Source organism: Olea europaea, chromosome 10 (genome assembly GCF_002742605.1).
Source record: "Olea europaea var. sylvestris chromosome 10, O_europaea_v1, whole genome shotgun sequence".
NCBI lineage: Eukaryota > Viridiplantae > Streptophyta > Magnoliopsida > Lamiales > Oleaceae > Olea > Olea europaea.
In genome coordinates, this window is record NC_036246.1 from 36,469,113 (window position 1) to 36,485,124 (window position 16,012).

The following is a 16,012-nucleotide window of genomic DNA, read 5'->3' on the forward strand; positions in this document are numbered from 1 at the left end:
CGTGTCAATTTTATTTTTATTTTTTTTCATTCGGTGATTGATATCTTTTTCGTGTCAAATTTTTTTCTTTTTTTTTTTTTCCATTGGGTGATTTTTTTAGTTTTTGTTTTTAATAAAAATCTACCATAAATCTTCTATATTCTCTCGAAACTCATTTCGAAAACTATATTATGGACACATCGAATGATCTAAATGAATATTAAAAAATAGCTAAACGTACATCAAACGTATGTGTTAAAAAAATGCTTATAACTCGTCTTTTTTTAAAAAAAAATAATTATTTTATTAATGTTTATTATTTTTTCGCGATAATTTTCTCAATATAATTTACATCATTTTCTTTTAAAAAAAATTATGTGTACGACGTCAGTTATTTTTCTTTTTGGACGTAAAAATTCCTAATCAAATTATTATCAATTTATAATTTATATGGGTTATAAATTGTTATACTATTTTTCCTACTTTTCTCCATTCCTTTACGCAACATCTATAAAATATATATACTAATTTTCTTCATTCCTTTACACAACATCTATAAAAAATATATATATGGCATAAAAAATTTTAATATATATAAACTATCATTGCAGCATTTAAAAAAAAATATAATATATATACTATCCAGTGCGGAGAGATGCTGCACATCGTGGAGAGATCATCTCGCATTTTTTCCTCCTCTCTAAGAATGAATATGCCATTTATTTACTATTCATTTGTGAAGTATTTTCATTTTTCCATTTTATCTTTCAATCCTATTTTGTTATCCTTCTATCCTATTGTATTAGTAATTCACAAATCGAGGTCTCAGGCAAAGACAAAAAAGTGTAATATAGATATTTAACTCATGCCACAATTGTTGAATGGAAGAGTGATATTTCAGTCGCCCAAAGTTATCTTCTCATATATGCTTCTTCACTTTGGTTTCTGTCATTTACCTTAGGTTAACAATAAGCAAGAAGAAAAGTGTAAAAACTTGGGGCTACAGAATCAGTTTTATTCCAAGAAGTTGTCGGTACGTTTTGCTTCCTCAACCCTAACTTCGTCGCTGTATTTTTCTTTGTGGAGAAGAGTTCCAAAGGTCGTCTTCTAAAATACGAATCGTAGCTCAATTTTACTCTTCTTCTGTATTTTTGAACAGTTCTTTCGAATTTACTGTTAATAGGAGTTTCTTTTGGCTGTTTGATTTACTTCAGGTGTTGAAAAGATTGAGAAATTGCGACCAAATAGGAGATCAGTGAACTGAGGTATGTCGATTCCACGATCCATTATCTCAAGTACCTATCAGAAATTGATCAAATATTATGCTCATTCTTATATTTTCAGTGTTATAGTGTTCATGTTGAGGGAAAGAATTATTATTCCACACTCGAAAATATTTTGTGCATAGCCCCTTCTATATATGAGAAATTCATCCAATAATTAGGGAATAACACCTTGAGATATACCGAACTTTAATTTCATAGGCATATTGGCTATGGGAATTGTACTCTCAACCATTAGCCACTTAAATCAGCCCTTCATTCATAACAGAATTCTCTTAATAACAACAACAACAACAACAATAAAGAGACAATAATATTTGACCAGAAGAAGTTATGAAATTTTCGAAAAAATGGCCATCACTGGAAGAAGAAAAAAGATGGCAAATTGTCAAAGCAGCTAATGAACACTTAAAAGTAAGGGCTTACTACCCATAAATGTGTTATATAGTGCCTAAAGATATCATATATATGTTTCGGTGGTTTTATTTTTTTGTATATTTTATGTGTATCGATTATATATATATCTCACCTGTTTCTCTAATTTTCGGCCAAAAATCTTAACCCCTTTTTCTCTTTGACCAACAAACATAGAAGTACTCTTAGGAATGGTCAGGATTATATGCTAATATTTTTAGCTCTTTCTTATTGTAATTTAGTTATGTTCTAAAATTTGACACTTAATTTTTTCAATAATATTGATTTTCCAACTTTGTAAATATTTTAAATATTTTACTTTCAGTTTTATGTCAATTTTCATTTTCCAATCCTCTCCTCTTTGAATATATAGTTTTATTTTTCTGGAGAGGTGTTTCAAAATATTAATTCTTTCATTTGTGTACATAGTTTCTTGAGTGATTGCAATGTGTTAATACATTGCTACCAACATTTAGAGCTACTGCTAGAAAGCATCCCATCGATGTTTCAGAATAACAGAATAACTGATTCAGCTTTTTGAGACTACAACAAAGGTTTGAGATTTTTATACACATCCATATATATACTATATTTATATGTCTTCTTTTCTTTTTCCAATTTTTTGTGTTAGATTTGTTTGTAGTAAAGAAGTATTAAATCTGGTACATAAATAATGTATGCTACTCTTCTTCGTTACTTCAGGCTACTTTCTTGGAGATGAAAACTTCTGTGACAAACTTCTTATTTTCCAATCCCGTGAGCTAATTAATATGTTTATATATTGGCATAAGTTGATGAATACACGACTATACAATTTTTAGCCTTAAACCTTTTGTTGATCTTATTCATCTCTTTTAAATTAGAAAATATTTTGTGTGTTCATTGTAATCTATCCAAATAATGATTTATAATACCATAATGCGTGATTTGACACCAAAAAACTACAAACACACTTCTTACTAAGAATTCGGTGTGCATCAAAGTTTTCCTTTTATTACACTTCTATTTTATCCTTTATGTCAACACATGAGAGGATTATTTATCTTATAACTAAACTTATACTTCAAGGTTTGTACTATTTACTTGTCACTTAGGTTCGGATAACATTTCACTGAAAGATTCTGATTGCCTTCCGATTTGTAGAATCCAATGATAGCATTGCACATCAACCCTATGAATGAAATTTGTTTTCTTTTCAGTTCTCTAATAGGTTGCTAAGCAACAATATGTAATGTAATTATAATATATGATAATGTAGTGTGTGTGTCATATATGAAGATTACATTTTCATTTATCATTTTAAACAATTAATCAAATTTGTAGGTTTATTGAAAGAAATAAATAGATATTTTGACATGTTAATATTACCTAAAAAATGACATACCCTTGCAATGCACGGGTGGAAAACTAGTTTGATTAAATAACTTTGAAATGCGACTTTTTTAAAGAATTAAAAATTAAAAGAAAAATTATATTTGTTTCTAAAAACAAAAAAAACTTAAAATATTTTTATTTAGTTGGATAGTAAAAACAATACGCCCGTGTATTTTCCATATTAAGCTACTATTTTTGTTAATTAACTTAATCCGATATACAAAATTAGGCTTTGTTGACCTCTTTTTTGTAGGGACGACTTGACCAACAAATTCAGACTCCTCTCGCATTCAAGCAAGCTTTTGTACTGTACACTTAGACAAATTGTAAGTCGTATGTGGACTTCTCCAGAGTGAGGGAGGCTGCGCGCACATTCGACAATTAAATCAGGCTTTGTAATAGTAAATATTTGAGTGTAAGACATGCTTAAGATGTGAGCCATTTAAATAAAGGAGATTCGGAATAGAGAGAATATGGAGCATAATGAGAAATTGTAAAAGTTGTATATTGAGAGTATAAACTTGTATTACCTTTTAGTGGCACAATGTGTGAGCTTTTATAGTAAAAGGGAATGAATAAGTCGTTGAATGAAAAGATACGTGGCCTCATCCCAGTGGTTGATGCACCTCATCGAAGGTGTTAATTGTTAATCCTAGGCTCAAGCGCATATATTGTTATGATCTTTTGCAGCTCTAGACCTAAGTTATGGGGTTAAGACTTGATGTGTTGACTTGGTAGAATAGTTATTGCAGTGAGTTGTCATATTAATCAATCCTAGAAAAATATTCAGGAGATCCTCTACAGAGCCTCTGTCTGCCTCGTGTCATCCACAAGGGTTCGACCCTCTTACGGGCTCGACTTTTCCCTAAAGAGTTCGGCCCATTCATTAGGTTTCGTCAAAATTGCCATATGGGCAGAATGGCATAGAGTGTGGGTTCACTTGTTGTGTGGCTGCCACATAGCTATACTTGGGAGCCTCGCAGGAAGAACGTAATAGATTTAGTGTTTAAGATGAAATCATTATGAAAGTTCAATGACTAATTAAAAAAGAAAAGAAAATAACTTATTTAACTTAATCAATAGTACTGATGGGATTTAAAGGGATATTATATTGTAAACGATAAAAAGAAGTAAAAAAATTTCTTGTCAACACTATTTGATATGTCTAACATTACTATCTAATTTACAATAGTAAATATGCAGAAATTTGTTAGGCAGAATATGTGATAATATTTAATATACGAGGAACATAAAGGATATTAGGGTTCGTTTGATTGCAAAGATGGAATTTGAGTGGAAAGAAAACGAATCTCAAGGAATTGAATTGCCTAAAAATTGTTTTATTGAGAATTGTCAATTACCGTCTTTGATTGATATAATTTTCCACGTAAAAAATGTTGAAATAAAAGATTTTTTTGTGTTTTTTGACTTTATTTTACATGAAAATTGTTAATTAAAGGGATATAAATTATTGGTATTAGGGATAAAATTTATTTCCATTGCACAAAAAAAACCAAGAAAATAATCTATCTTTTGGTGTTCGTTTGACTTTGTTTTACATGAAAATTGCCAATAAAATGATTTTTTTTAACACAATTAGGGATAAAATTTGTTTTCATTGTATTAAAAAAAAAAAAAAAAAAAACCGGCAACATAGCCTAGAAAACCATGGAAATGTCCATGTGGCAAGAAAACCAAGAAAACAAATTCCATGAAAAAAATTGCCATCAAACACGACAAAAGTGGGAAAGTGAAATTCATTTTCTATTTTCCATGAAAATCATGGCCTTACTATAATAATATATTATAGAATTCGATTGTTTGTCATTTGCACCATGTTACGCGTGTGCGAAAGCGAGAGCATTTATGCGACACAAGCTTACATCTTCATAAAATGTGTTTATATATAATTAAACAAGTGCTTGCCTTGTCATTTTTCTTATATGGTTAGCATTACTTTAGCTTTCTCTACAACATTTTTCAACTCCTACGAATGTACATTAAGCTTCATTAATTTTTCATTTGCTTGGACAATTTTGCTCTTTGTACAATGTGGGATGACATCCATTCAAAAATTAGTGAATTTTTGGCAAGAAAATGAAAAAATGTCATTTGAACTTTTTTCCTTTTTTTCTTTTTTTTTTCTTTTTTTTTTTTTTTAACTTTTCCAGCTCAGACCATCATCCAGAATGTCATCCGCACTGTATCTGTAGCAGGATTGTTATTTGAATGTCATTTTGAGCATGTGAATAAACGATTTCAATGCTTTTTCTCAAAAAATGTGAATCTATAATTTTTCGAAACCATGAAATGGGTCACCCTCAAAATTAAGCCAATAATACCACCATTTCCAACAAAATTATATTCTATTTTGTTACTATGTTCCAAAATTCGTGTTATAGTAATACAATAATTAAATCTTTATTTATTTGGAAAAAAAAAAAAACTAATATGTATGAACATACCTTGATCTTAGTTTCTTTAAGGATGTTACAGTCAATAGATCCTAAATCCACTTACATCCATCTATCATTTGGCTTGCACACTTAGACAAATCGTTAGTAAACGTGGCCTTCTTATAAGATGAAGTAAACGACCGCGTGCACTCTAACAATCAAACCAATCACTTGTATAGATGTATTTGGGTATGGGACGTGCGGAAGACGTGCACCACTATAGTGTTCGGGCACCGAGGGTATGAGAGAAGAAATATGAGAGTAATGTTATTGTGGAATATGGAAAATTGCATTACCTTCAAATGACACTAATTATAAACTTTTATAGTAGAAAGTGATAAACGATTATCTTTGAATGAAAGATACGTGAACCAATCCTCATTGCCGAAGCATCTTCTGCTAGGTATCACTCAATTAATCATAGGCTATAGGATATTTAATGTTTCTGAAAAGTAATCACCCTATAACCTATAAGCCTAATCTCTTTTGACAAGTTGATTGTGAGGCTTCTACTGTCGAGATGTCACATCAATCAATTATAGAAGGATTTTGTACAATTTAAAAGACAGTGATTAATTGTTACGCATATTAAACCAAAGGGAGAAAGAGAAAAGAAAAAGAAAACGTTCGAGTTAAATTGATCAATTCTTTCTATCCTTGCCTAGTTGCCTTCTATGGTTGAGGCAGTGTCTAATTACTTAATGTTGTATTAAATGACGAGCCTAATAAAAAACACGTCGGTATTATTCTTCCTCAATGGTCTGAGGATTGGCAATCCTTTACCTATTCCACATATGAAAAAGATTAAGAAACAATAAGGTTAAAATATTGTTTGTTGTCGCAGTGCAATTAATGTTGTCCAAACTTATAAGTTAAAATTACATAATATTCTTGTGCCGTTCATGAGCAATGCTTTGTTTATAAATGCAACATCCATTTGAAGTTTTCTGAACTGTAAAAATCAAAAAATAAATTCAGAACTAATAGATTATTTCAAGTCCGTACACATACAGTTTATAGATTAAGAATAATTATAGTTGACTAATAAATAAGTTTGTTTCAAAATAAAATTAAATATCCAATGGACAATATTTAATTTTATGCTGACACGAATACTTACATCATCATCATCTCATAATCTTCCGAGTGGCATATGGTCCCACTTTTCTTCTCTTCCTCAAACTTTGACAAGTTCAAACTTTCAAAACCCCGCTTAATTGGCCAAAAGCATGGAAAAATCAATATTTATATTTTTTAAAATATTCGTAGGATTTATTTAATTCTAATGCTTCATTGACTGGCATTGGTTTGATAGTCACTATAAGACTTGTCTTAGAAAGGTAACGCCTTTTTATCACCATTCTCACGATAATCACACCACCCCCTCAATCCATTTTTCTCTTCTAGTAACCATTGATCATTCATCTTCACCATGGATATGACCGACATCTCGGCCGGCCGATCACTGAGACGAGAGCTCCAAGGACCTCGACCGACGCCTCTAAAAGTACGTAAAGATTCACACAAGATCAGAAGACCGCCCTTGCTACCACAAACTTCTCAACCTCAAGCGCCATCCAGGCCACCTGTTATTATATACACAGCCTCTCCCAAGATAATTCATGCAAAACCTAATGAATTCATGTCATTAGTACAACGTTTAACCGGCCAAGATTCGACTTGTTCTTCATCTATGATGAATTCGTCGTCATCTTCGGGTTTTCAAGTTCATAGTGATGCAATATCTCCAGCAGCACGTTTTGCTTCCATAGAAAAAAGCAAGTCCCCTGAAGGGAGGAAATTACTACGAGATTTTGACATGGATATGATTGAAGGAATGGAGATGAGCGCCGTGTTTGAGAGGCCGTCCGGCCAGTTTCCGGGCATTTTATCTCCTAATCCGGCTTCTCTTCCACCTATCCCACCAAATTTTTTCTCTCCACCCTCTGATCCTAATCCATTAGGGTTTTTTCATGACCTCAGCCCGGTTTTACACAGTAACAGGAATTATTTAGACAGCAGTTTATTGCCTAGTCCTTCGAATTTTGTTTCACCCCAAATTCCTTCTCCAAATACTTTAGACCTTTTCAATGTCTTATTTGACCTTTAACTCAATACGTGTCTTTTGGTAGGGGATTTTGACTTCAATTCTATTTCATCAACCCAACCAAGGTATAGAGAAAATGAGGGATATTGCCATTGTTTAACACAAGAAAACGAGATGAGATCTGATATCCAATTTTGCTGTTCATCCAATGATTGTGGATATTTCATCAATTTGATTGTTAGTAGTGAAGTTAACGAGAGTAAATTTGAGATGATATATTAATTATTGACGACATGTCAATAATTCATTGAATGAATAGCCATTTAAATAGCAAAATTTGACAACAAATCCCAACTCAAAGACATTAGCCACGGATTTAAAATCGGTCGAGGATAATCAGTCACATCAGCATTGACTGAATTAAAGTTTCATTAATTCTCTTTGGCTGAGATCTAAGTGGGGACTTCTCTCTCTCTCTCTCTCTCTCTCTCTCTCTCTCTCTCTTCAATTTTAGTTGAAATTAATTTTTGTGGGCCTCATGATGCTTTAGTTTGGCTCAAATAATTGTGTTTTGTCTTTGGTATACTCTTCCTCGGTCATGACGCATACCATTTGTCATGTAACCTCTTGGTTTGTAATATGCATCACAAATTAAGCTACTAATTTATTGCCTTTTTTCCCTTAATTAATTCTCTACTTATTTACTTGGTCAATTTGCTATTACTGAAAATAATGTTTGAATTCTATAAATTTGGTGTCTTTCTGCAAGGAGTTGTCGAGTTGGGTTCCTAGGAACTAAAATTTTCATGGTGTTGGCCTCGCTAATTGGCCCAGCAGGCCATGATGGGTCCACTCGACTGTTACGCCTATGGGCAGGTTAGAGCTAGGGTGGCAAAGGGGTGGTCGAATTTTGCATATATGTTCAGGCTCTCATAATAAAAGTTTATTTAATGAAATTTTAATAAATTCCCAAAAATCTCAAGGTGTAATATTGTTACTTGTTAGCTTCTCAGAGAGTTGAAAAAACTAGCCACCTACCACTATTAATTTCAAAGAAATAGTCCCCAAAGCTCGAGAGTTTTTTTGAATTGGCCCACAACATGGCTAATCTAAGCTTCCTTCTTGATCATGAACCTTTTTTTTCCTAAATTATTTTAAATATTTTTTTCTATTTAAATTAACACAAGTTTCATTAAAGAAAGAAAAGTTTTAACCAAAACGGAAATCCAGCTTATGAGATGATAAATGTCTTTCAGGGCTGCTTTTCTTATTTCGTAAAGGAGTTGTGCTAAACATCCAGGGACAAAGATTATAAAATATTAAAGACAACTTTCTATCTACCGAATACCCTTGTATGTTTGACTATGAACTTAGTAATTTCAAAGACGATAAAAAGCTAAGTTAGTGATTTATAAAAATAAAATTTCACATCATTTAAATGATAATTTATGACTAAGAGCTTCAACTATTTTTCTTAACAAGTTTGAGCTTTTTAAGATAAAATTCCAATGTTTAATATGGTACCAACTCAAAAATAAATAAATAAACAATGCAATGCAATTTATCTAAAACTCGAGCAAGTATTTGAATTTTGATATTGATGTTCTCATACGAACAATCATCTTATTGAGAGGTATTAAGGGTAAGAATCTCATATCATTTTAATATGGAAAATAACAAGATATAAGAGTTTGAATTATTTCTCTAGATATTTTTAACCTTTTTATATTGAATCCCATAACCGAACAACAAAATGTTTTCTTAAAATTCAGAAATCTGATTTGAAAATTTAACGAAATTTGGATGAATACTTTCACTTATACCAATCGTTTGGATTATTCTTTTTATATTATAACAAAAATTAAATATATTCAAGAGAAGCACTTGGTAACATCCTCCATAAATGTTTAAATTTCAAATAAATAAATTAAAATATAGTGTGTCTAATACACATTTAGAATTAAAAAAATAATAGAAGACAATTTACATTTCCCTTTGAGTTATAAATAAATTCTCTAATACGTTTTTCCTTTTCCTTTTTCTTTATTTTTTTTATTCTATTTTCAAGTTCAGCAAGATAATATCAATATTATTGGAATCATGTGTAATAAACAAGAAGGCACGATGCATTTATATAATTATTGAAACTTGGGATAAATGATAAAATTCGAAATTTTGGGCACCGTCCACTAGGATCAGGTCATGTCACATGTAAAGAAAATTATTTAGTTTTTCAACTCACTATAGACATTTTTCATTTTCATAACTAGTTTGACATTGATTATTTGTGACCAAATTCATCCCTTGTCAAGACCAAATAACTAATCACTATATAAATTTCTCCAAAATCCTTTGTGATCAGCTTTAACTAATTTATTGCCAGAGAATGAACGAATCTACATACCTTTAAGCTGAGTTAAAGGAAGTCTAGATAGAAATTTAGCTGCCCCAGGGCATAGTCCAGTGGTGCAAAGAAAAGGAGTGAAGTTATCTCACGCCTTACTAGCAGCCGCAGTGTGGGGGTTCGATTCCTGAGACATGGAATTGGACTCCTTATAGGCACAGTGTACAGACAGCTCTTATTCCTTGTCCTGTTGGAGCACATCCCGCGATTTAACTCCCTCACAAAGTTCTAGAAGTGGGGCGATGGAAGCCCTCAAGATTGAGGTTCAATATTTTTTTTAGATAGAAATTTAGCTTCCGTAATCCTTGATGGGACTAAACAAAATATGCATCGACAGATTATAGTCAACATCATACACTTCTGCTTCTTCCCAACACTTGCTGACTTGCTCGAAGATCTGTGCCACGTGTTGGGTAGGTCATTCCGGTCCCGAGTCTCTAGGTCTCGGGCTCATGTGGATGAGCCTGCTTGGACAATCAGCAACTCGTGGAGAGAGAGCCAAATGGCAGCACATCACCTAATTTTGCTTTTGTTTTTTATAAACTAATCAATAAGAGTAATGCTATTTAACATCGCTGATGTTAAAACACCATTTTAGACTTGATGGCTTGCTCGGTTGGCATAAAAAAGATGCAAGTCCTTTTGGTTCTTTAGGCTGGCCTCGCCGGGCGTCTGGACCAGCGTAGCTTATTTTAATACCTCTATTCTAGGCCAATTTGGCACGTCCTTGATCCTACTGAACTCTGGCTCCTAAAACTGCCGAAAATGTTTGTTGATGAACGTACTTTTCTTCGGGCTGCAGAAATAAAGATTTGAACTCTCACTCACATCAGACATAACTAGTTAGCATTTCTGCAATTTCTCATCTATCATGAAACATTAAATACCATTCCTGCAAAGGGAGGAGCAACATTAGATCAACTTGCAGTATCTTTCTGCAATTTGTATTTAAGGAGATCTAACTTATCAAGGCCTCGGACTATGAAGAGATATGCTCCATGAAATGCAAAGTACTGAAAAGCTGAAATGCACACACTGTAAACATCTCTAGGCACCATTCCACTTGTACCACCATGGCAACCTCCTTCCTTGAAAAATGGCTTAAAGCAGCAACTCCAAAGGGGTTGTCGTGTCTACTACAATACTGGAGAATTCAGGTAATCAAATGATGAATAGCTCAACACAACAGCTGCCAAGTTCCTAAGCTAAGTAGCACCATGCCCGTAATTAAGTACTAAAAAACCATCTTTATCAGAAGTCCTCCACATAACCTCAGAATAACCCCTCCATCTAAACTCCACTCCACCCCTACCTCACCAGCTTACAGCATGAAATGTTCTTTTGAAGAGGTACATTTTCTCTTCTTTCTTAGGTTTTCTCACAAATATATAATTGAGTTGCATTAATCAGGACGCAATTATGTCTACATCACATCTTTCAGAATGACATATGCATCTCCATTTATATAGTTTTAACACATAACATTTCTTGCCAAAAGCCTTACTAGAAATTAGCATTAGCATTTAAACTATATCTCCACTTGAGCATTGTTTTGCATCTGATGACCATCAGTCCTGTTAGACCTTCTATGTTCCCAAGAATAATAAGCCAATAACAAACTCTATCAATCATAATAATGACTACCTGTACCTCACAATAGAAAATGTCAATGGGAATAACAGAGAATTCCACAACATAAATATGGAGAGGCCAAGTGTACGACTTTAAGCTGGGAGCTAATAGTAACTTCAGAAAATGACTTATGAATAAACCCCTGATAGAAAAAACTTCCAACAACTTTTTCTTTGTAAATATCTTTCTCGTTAATTACTTTCCATCAATGTATTAAAATCACAGCCTCTAAATTTCTAATGTCAAAACAAGTCAGCATTCTCAACTCTGGCTGCTATAATTACCAAAATGGTGAGGATATTACTGTTTTCCAGCCTCCTGAAATAATATGTAAGCCCTCAACGTCCTCAATTATTGTAACTTAGCCCCTTGAAATTTCCAATCTCAAATAAATTAGCATCCTCGAATCTGGCTCTCCCATAACTACTAAAATCTTGAAGCTAGTACTAATCTTCAGAATTTGAAATAATGTTGAAAGGTCATAACTTTCTATTAGACAAGCTAAAGACACCGATGAAACTCGACTGCAAGCCTGCAACTGTACCTTCTGATCCACTGTGCAACGATAAAACACTAATCCAAGAAAATGAAGGCATGTTTCAAAAATAAATGAAAAAGTGCAGCAAATAGCAACTACTAGTTTATGTGTCAATCATACTTGTACAAGTATAGCTGGGGTTCAAAATTTTGCTGCATCGACTAAAGACAGTGAACTATTATTATCATGGAATACCAATTAAAGTAACAAATTACAGCAAAGTACTCACATCCATAAAACAAAAAGTTCATACTGTTAGAAAGCTGAATTAATCCGAGTGGAAAAAGGGCAATAGGTGAAGAACCTTCACCAAATTAAAAAATCCGCAAAAACTTGAGGTCTATAATCATCCAGTTTGGTTGAGTGGCAACGTGGAAGGCAGTGCAATGGCTTGAAGCTCCTTTTGCTTGAGATAATGATTCAAAATCGTAAGCCTAGCTGTCTCAAACGCAAAGTACCCTATAGCTGAAAAGCAGGCACTATGAAGAACTCTAGGCCCAATTCCACGAGTAAATCCAACCCATCCTTCTTCCTTCAAAATCTGTTTAACAGTGGCTGCAATGCCGCCATACATTGCAGCAGCAGCCTTATTCGTGACCTCTCCATGAACCTGCGTCATCAACCTAGTCTTCACCACATCCAAGGGGGTTGTCAACGAAGCTGATATTGCCCCTGCCAACGCCCCACAACAAACACTTTGAAATGGCTCTAAATTAGCCTTTTTTGTCTTACTCAAAACTGCAGCTTTCAAATACTCAAACGATGAATAACTCAGCACTCCAGCAGGCAAATTCCTAAGCAACGTAGCACTATACCCAGCATAAAGCCCCAAAATGCCATCTTTTTCCAAAATACTCAACAAAACATTCCAAGACCTCCCCTTTGCACCAGCCTGCATTCTCTGAGTGATCAACTCCTTTGGAACCATAATAGCAGACGACACTATATTCCCCATTGCACCAGCAGTCGGAGGAATCAATAAAGGTGGGTAGCGTGGAATTCTCGATAAGATTGACTTCCCAAACTCACAGGTCCCAAAATACACAGCAGAAGATGCAGTGGACCCGACTATTACTGCAGAAACCCCGCTGTAAAATCCAAGAATTCCCCTACTTTTGAAAGTCTTAACAATTGCATCAACTGTGCCATTATAAATTTCTGATGCCCCCTTTGTTTGGAGCTTCGTTTTAATAGTATCAAGTGGGTGAAGGCACACATAAGTGAATGCACCAGCAATTCCACCAGCAGCAGCACCAATTACGGCCCTTTCAAGAACCGACAGTTCCTTAAACAGAGCATGAACAGTTGGGGAGTCTCTGGTAGCTGGTTTTAGCCAATTCTGAGAGGTGGGTTTATCTGGGTTTTTAACTTTTCCTTCAATAGAAATAGTAGTTGATGAAAATCTGAGATTATTACAAATTTTAGAAAAATTTGAGTTGTTCTCCGTTTTGGATTTAGGGTTTGGAGCGGAAATGACAGTGTTGAGGTGATTGAAAAGGGAATTGAAGTCATTGAGAGTGTGGGGAGAGAGTGAATTCGGAGAGAAGAGACTGAGAGATTTACCGATTGCAGTTTCCATTGGATATTATTTCTAGAACTCAAATGGCTGCTCTGCTGTTGCAGCTCAGGTCATGGTGGTTGAAGGAGAGATTGGCTTGTGACGTGTTTGGATCCATGGCGGCATGGCGCAGATAAGGAAATGGCGAATTTTCAAACTTTTGTGTAAATTGCAGATATTGACCCTAACCTTCTCAGAAAGTATCAATCTCATCTCAACCTTTACATGGCATCTCACTGGACATAATTTTAATAATTTAAAAAATGAATAAGTTTTAATAATGTTATGCTACTTAAGATTTTAAATATGATGACTACTATAGTATCTGACTATGAATATAATTTCTCTTTTCAAAAAAAAAACATGTAATCGTTGAAAACTCAAGGGACTGTTTATACAGACGTTTAAGACTTTATGTACTTCTGTGATATATTAGAAAACTTTGGGGCGAGTGTACAATTTTCTGATAATTTTACTTTAATCAATAATAATTTTTATATTTCATATCCTAAGAATTCTATTAAAAATGAGATGTTAATTAAATTATCATGAAAAAATTATTTTAGTATAAATCATATTTTATTAAAAAAAAATTGTTTAAATTGTGCCACATTTATGTGTCATTCCTATTATATCATTTGACATATGAACAAAGATATGTCACGTTTAAGGTAAAGATAAATTGTGTTACGAGCTGTAATTTTTTGTTTTTATTTGAAATGTTAATTTTTAGTATTGAAAATTCAAAAGTTCAATTGAGCCCCGTTTGATTCCTATTTTTCAGTCACAAAAATGAAAAATGTGACCGTTATCCATCACATCAAATCATCATATTTGACTTTCTATCTCTTATGTGGGTCCCATAACGACTATGTTTTTCTTTCTCATTTTTACGAAAATGGCTATCAAATGGAGCTTGAATATAAAAACAACTTTCCTTCCTTAAACGATGAATTAGAAGTTTTTCAAAGAAATCTAAAACATCATAAAGAAGCTTTTTTTTTTTTTTTTAATCATGAAGTTCACATTGATTTTAGTGAATATACCTTTGATTTAATCAAAACATCTTTTGTCATGCAAAAAGTAATTTCAAGCTTTAAAAAACGTCCTCGTGTGAACACACTCTATGAGGATGAACGAGAAAGTCATTTTACAAAGTCGAGTGATGAAATTTTATTTTTTTTTCCTTTTTCGAAGGGGACAATGACAAATGTAACCTCAAGCATCGAGTCAAAGAAGTCAATATCAATGTTCCAACTCAGCAAGGGTCGAATTAACATGGTACAACCCACTATATTCAACTGGACCTCATTCTATAGACTATAGGGTTAAGTTAAACTTAAATAACACATAATTAATAAATTGAACTTCCAATTTAGTGACAAAAAGTGCAGTTCACGTTATGTAAATTTAATCAAATCTATTTTACCAGCTTTTGATGCCTATTGAGAATCTTCCGAGTTTGCATATAAAAATGTAACTGTTTCGCGCGGGTTAACCGCTAACAATTAAAAGGGATCAGACGATTGTGTAAAGGACAAACCTCTTGAGACAAAATCCCAAAAATGGGTGTTCTTTTATTGGCGATGACTTTACAATTGGAAATCAAAAACAAAATGTCTCAAAGGGGTGCAAGCACACGAGTTACTGAAAAAAGTGTTTAAGACTAAAACTAAGGAAATTAAAATTACATGTTCTCTGTTCGAGAGTTTTTGATTCGGTCCTTTGCTCTATGTCTTTTCTCTCTTTTATACTCCATGGATGATCTTTTTTGTGATCAACCGCCTAAAAACTGCTTGATCGTTCTGCAACTGCCCACTTTTCTCATAATGGCTAGCTTGTCATGAAAACTGTCTTTTTTAACTGCTGCCATTACTCTTCGTCGTTCAACCGTTTTCGATTGAATTCCTTGAATCGTGGAACGTGATAGGGCTGCTTTAATAACTGCTTTGACAACTGCACTTCTTGATAACCACAACACTTTATGTTTGTTAAGACTTTGGGCGACTTGAAGATTTGGGCGATAATAGAGTAACAGCTCTGGGCGACTGCATGACACTCCATTCGCTCAAATTCTGGGCGACTTGCAAACTTGGGTGATGGCGTTACTGCGTTCTTGGGCCTCCCTATTTGGGCCTTCATCTTGAATTGTTTGATTGGACTTCGTTCTTTGGGCTATCTGATTTGGGGATCCTTCAATTGAGCTTCATTCCTTGGGCCGTTTGATTTGGGTTGAATTTTTATGTGTCAACAATTACCCCCCAATATGGCAAAATTAATAATAATTATTAAATTTTGCCATATTCACTTTGTGTTTCCAGCAACAT

The 16,012-nt window shown here is 33.5% G+C and overlaps 2 protein-coding genes across 2 annotated transcripts; one reads left to right on the forward strand and one right to left on the reverse strand.

Moving 5' to 3' along the window:
• Positions 1 to 6,878: 6,878 nt before the first annotated feature.
• Positions 6,879 to 7,762, forward strand: LOC111402755 (nuclear speckle RNA-binding protein B-like). Its single transcript, XM_023031094.1, has one exon. The coding sequence runs from the start codon at positions 6,939 to 6,941 to the stop codon at positions 7,614 to 7,616; it is 678 nt and encodes a 225-aa protein (XP_022886862.1). The 5' UTR covers positions 6,879 to 6,938; the 3' UTR covers positions 7,617 to 7,762.
• Positions 7,763 to 12,195: 4,433 nt separating this feature from the next.
• On the reverse strand, positions 12,196 to 13,798 carry LOC111402055 (protein MITOFERRINLIKE 1, chloroplastic-like). The gene has a single exon (XM_023030096.1). It carries the CDS (start codon positions 13,704 to 13,706, stop codon positions 12,474 to 12,476), a length of 1,233 nt encoding a protein of 410 aa, XP_022885864.1. The 5' UTR covers positions 13,707 to 13,798; the 3' UTR covers positions 12,196 to 12,473.
• Between the last annotated feature and the right edge of the window lie 2,214 nt (positions 13,799 to 16,012).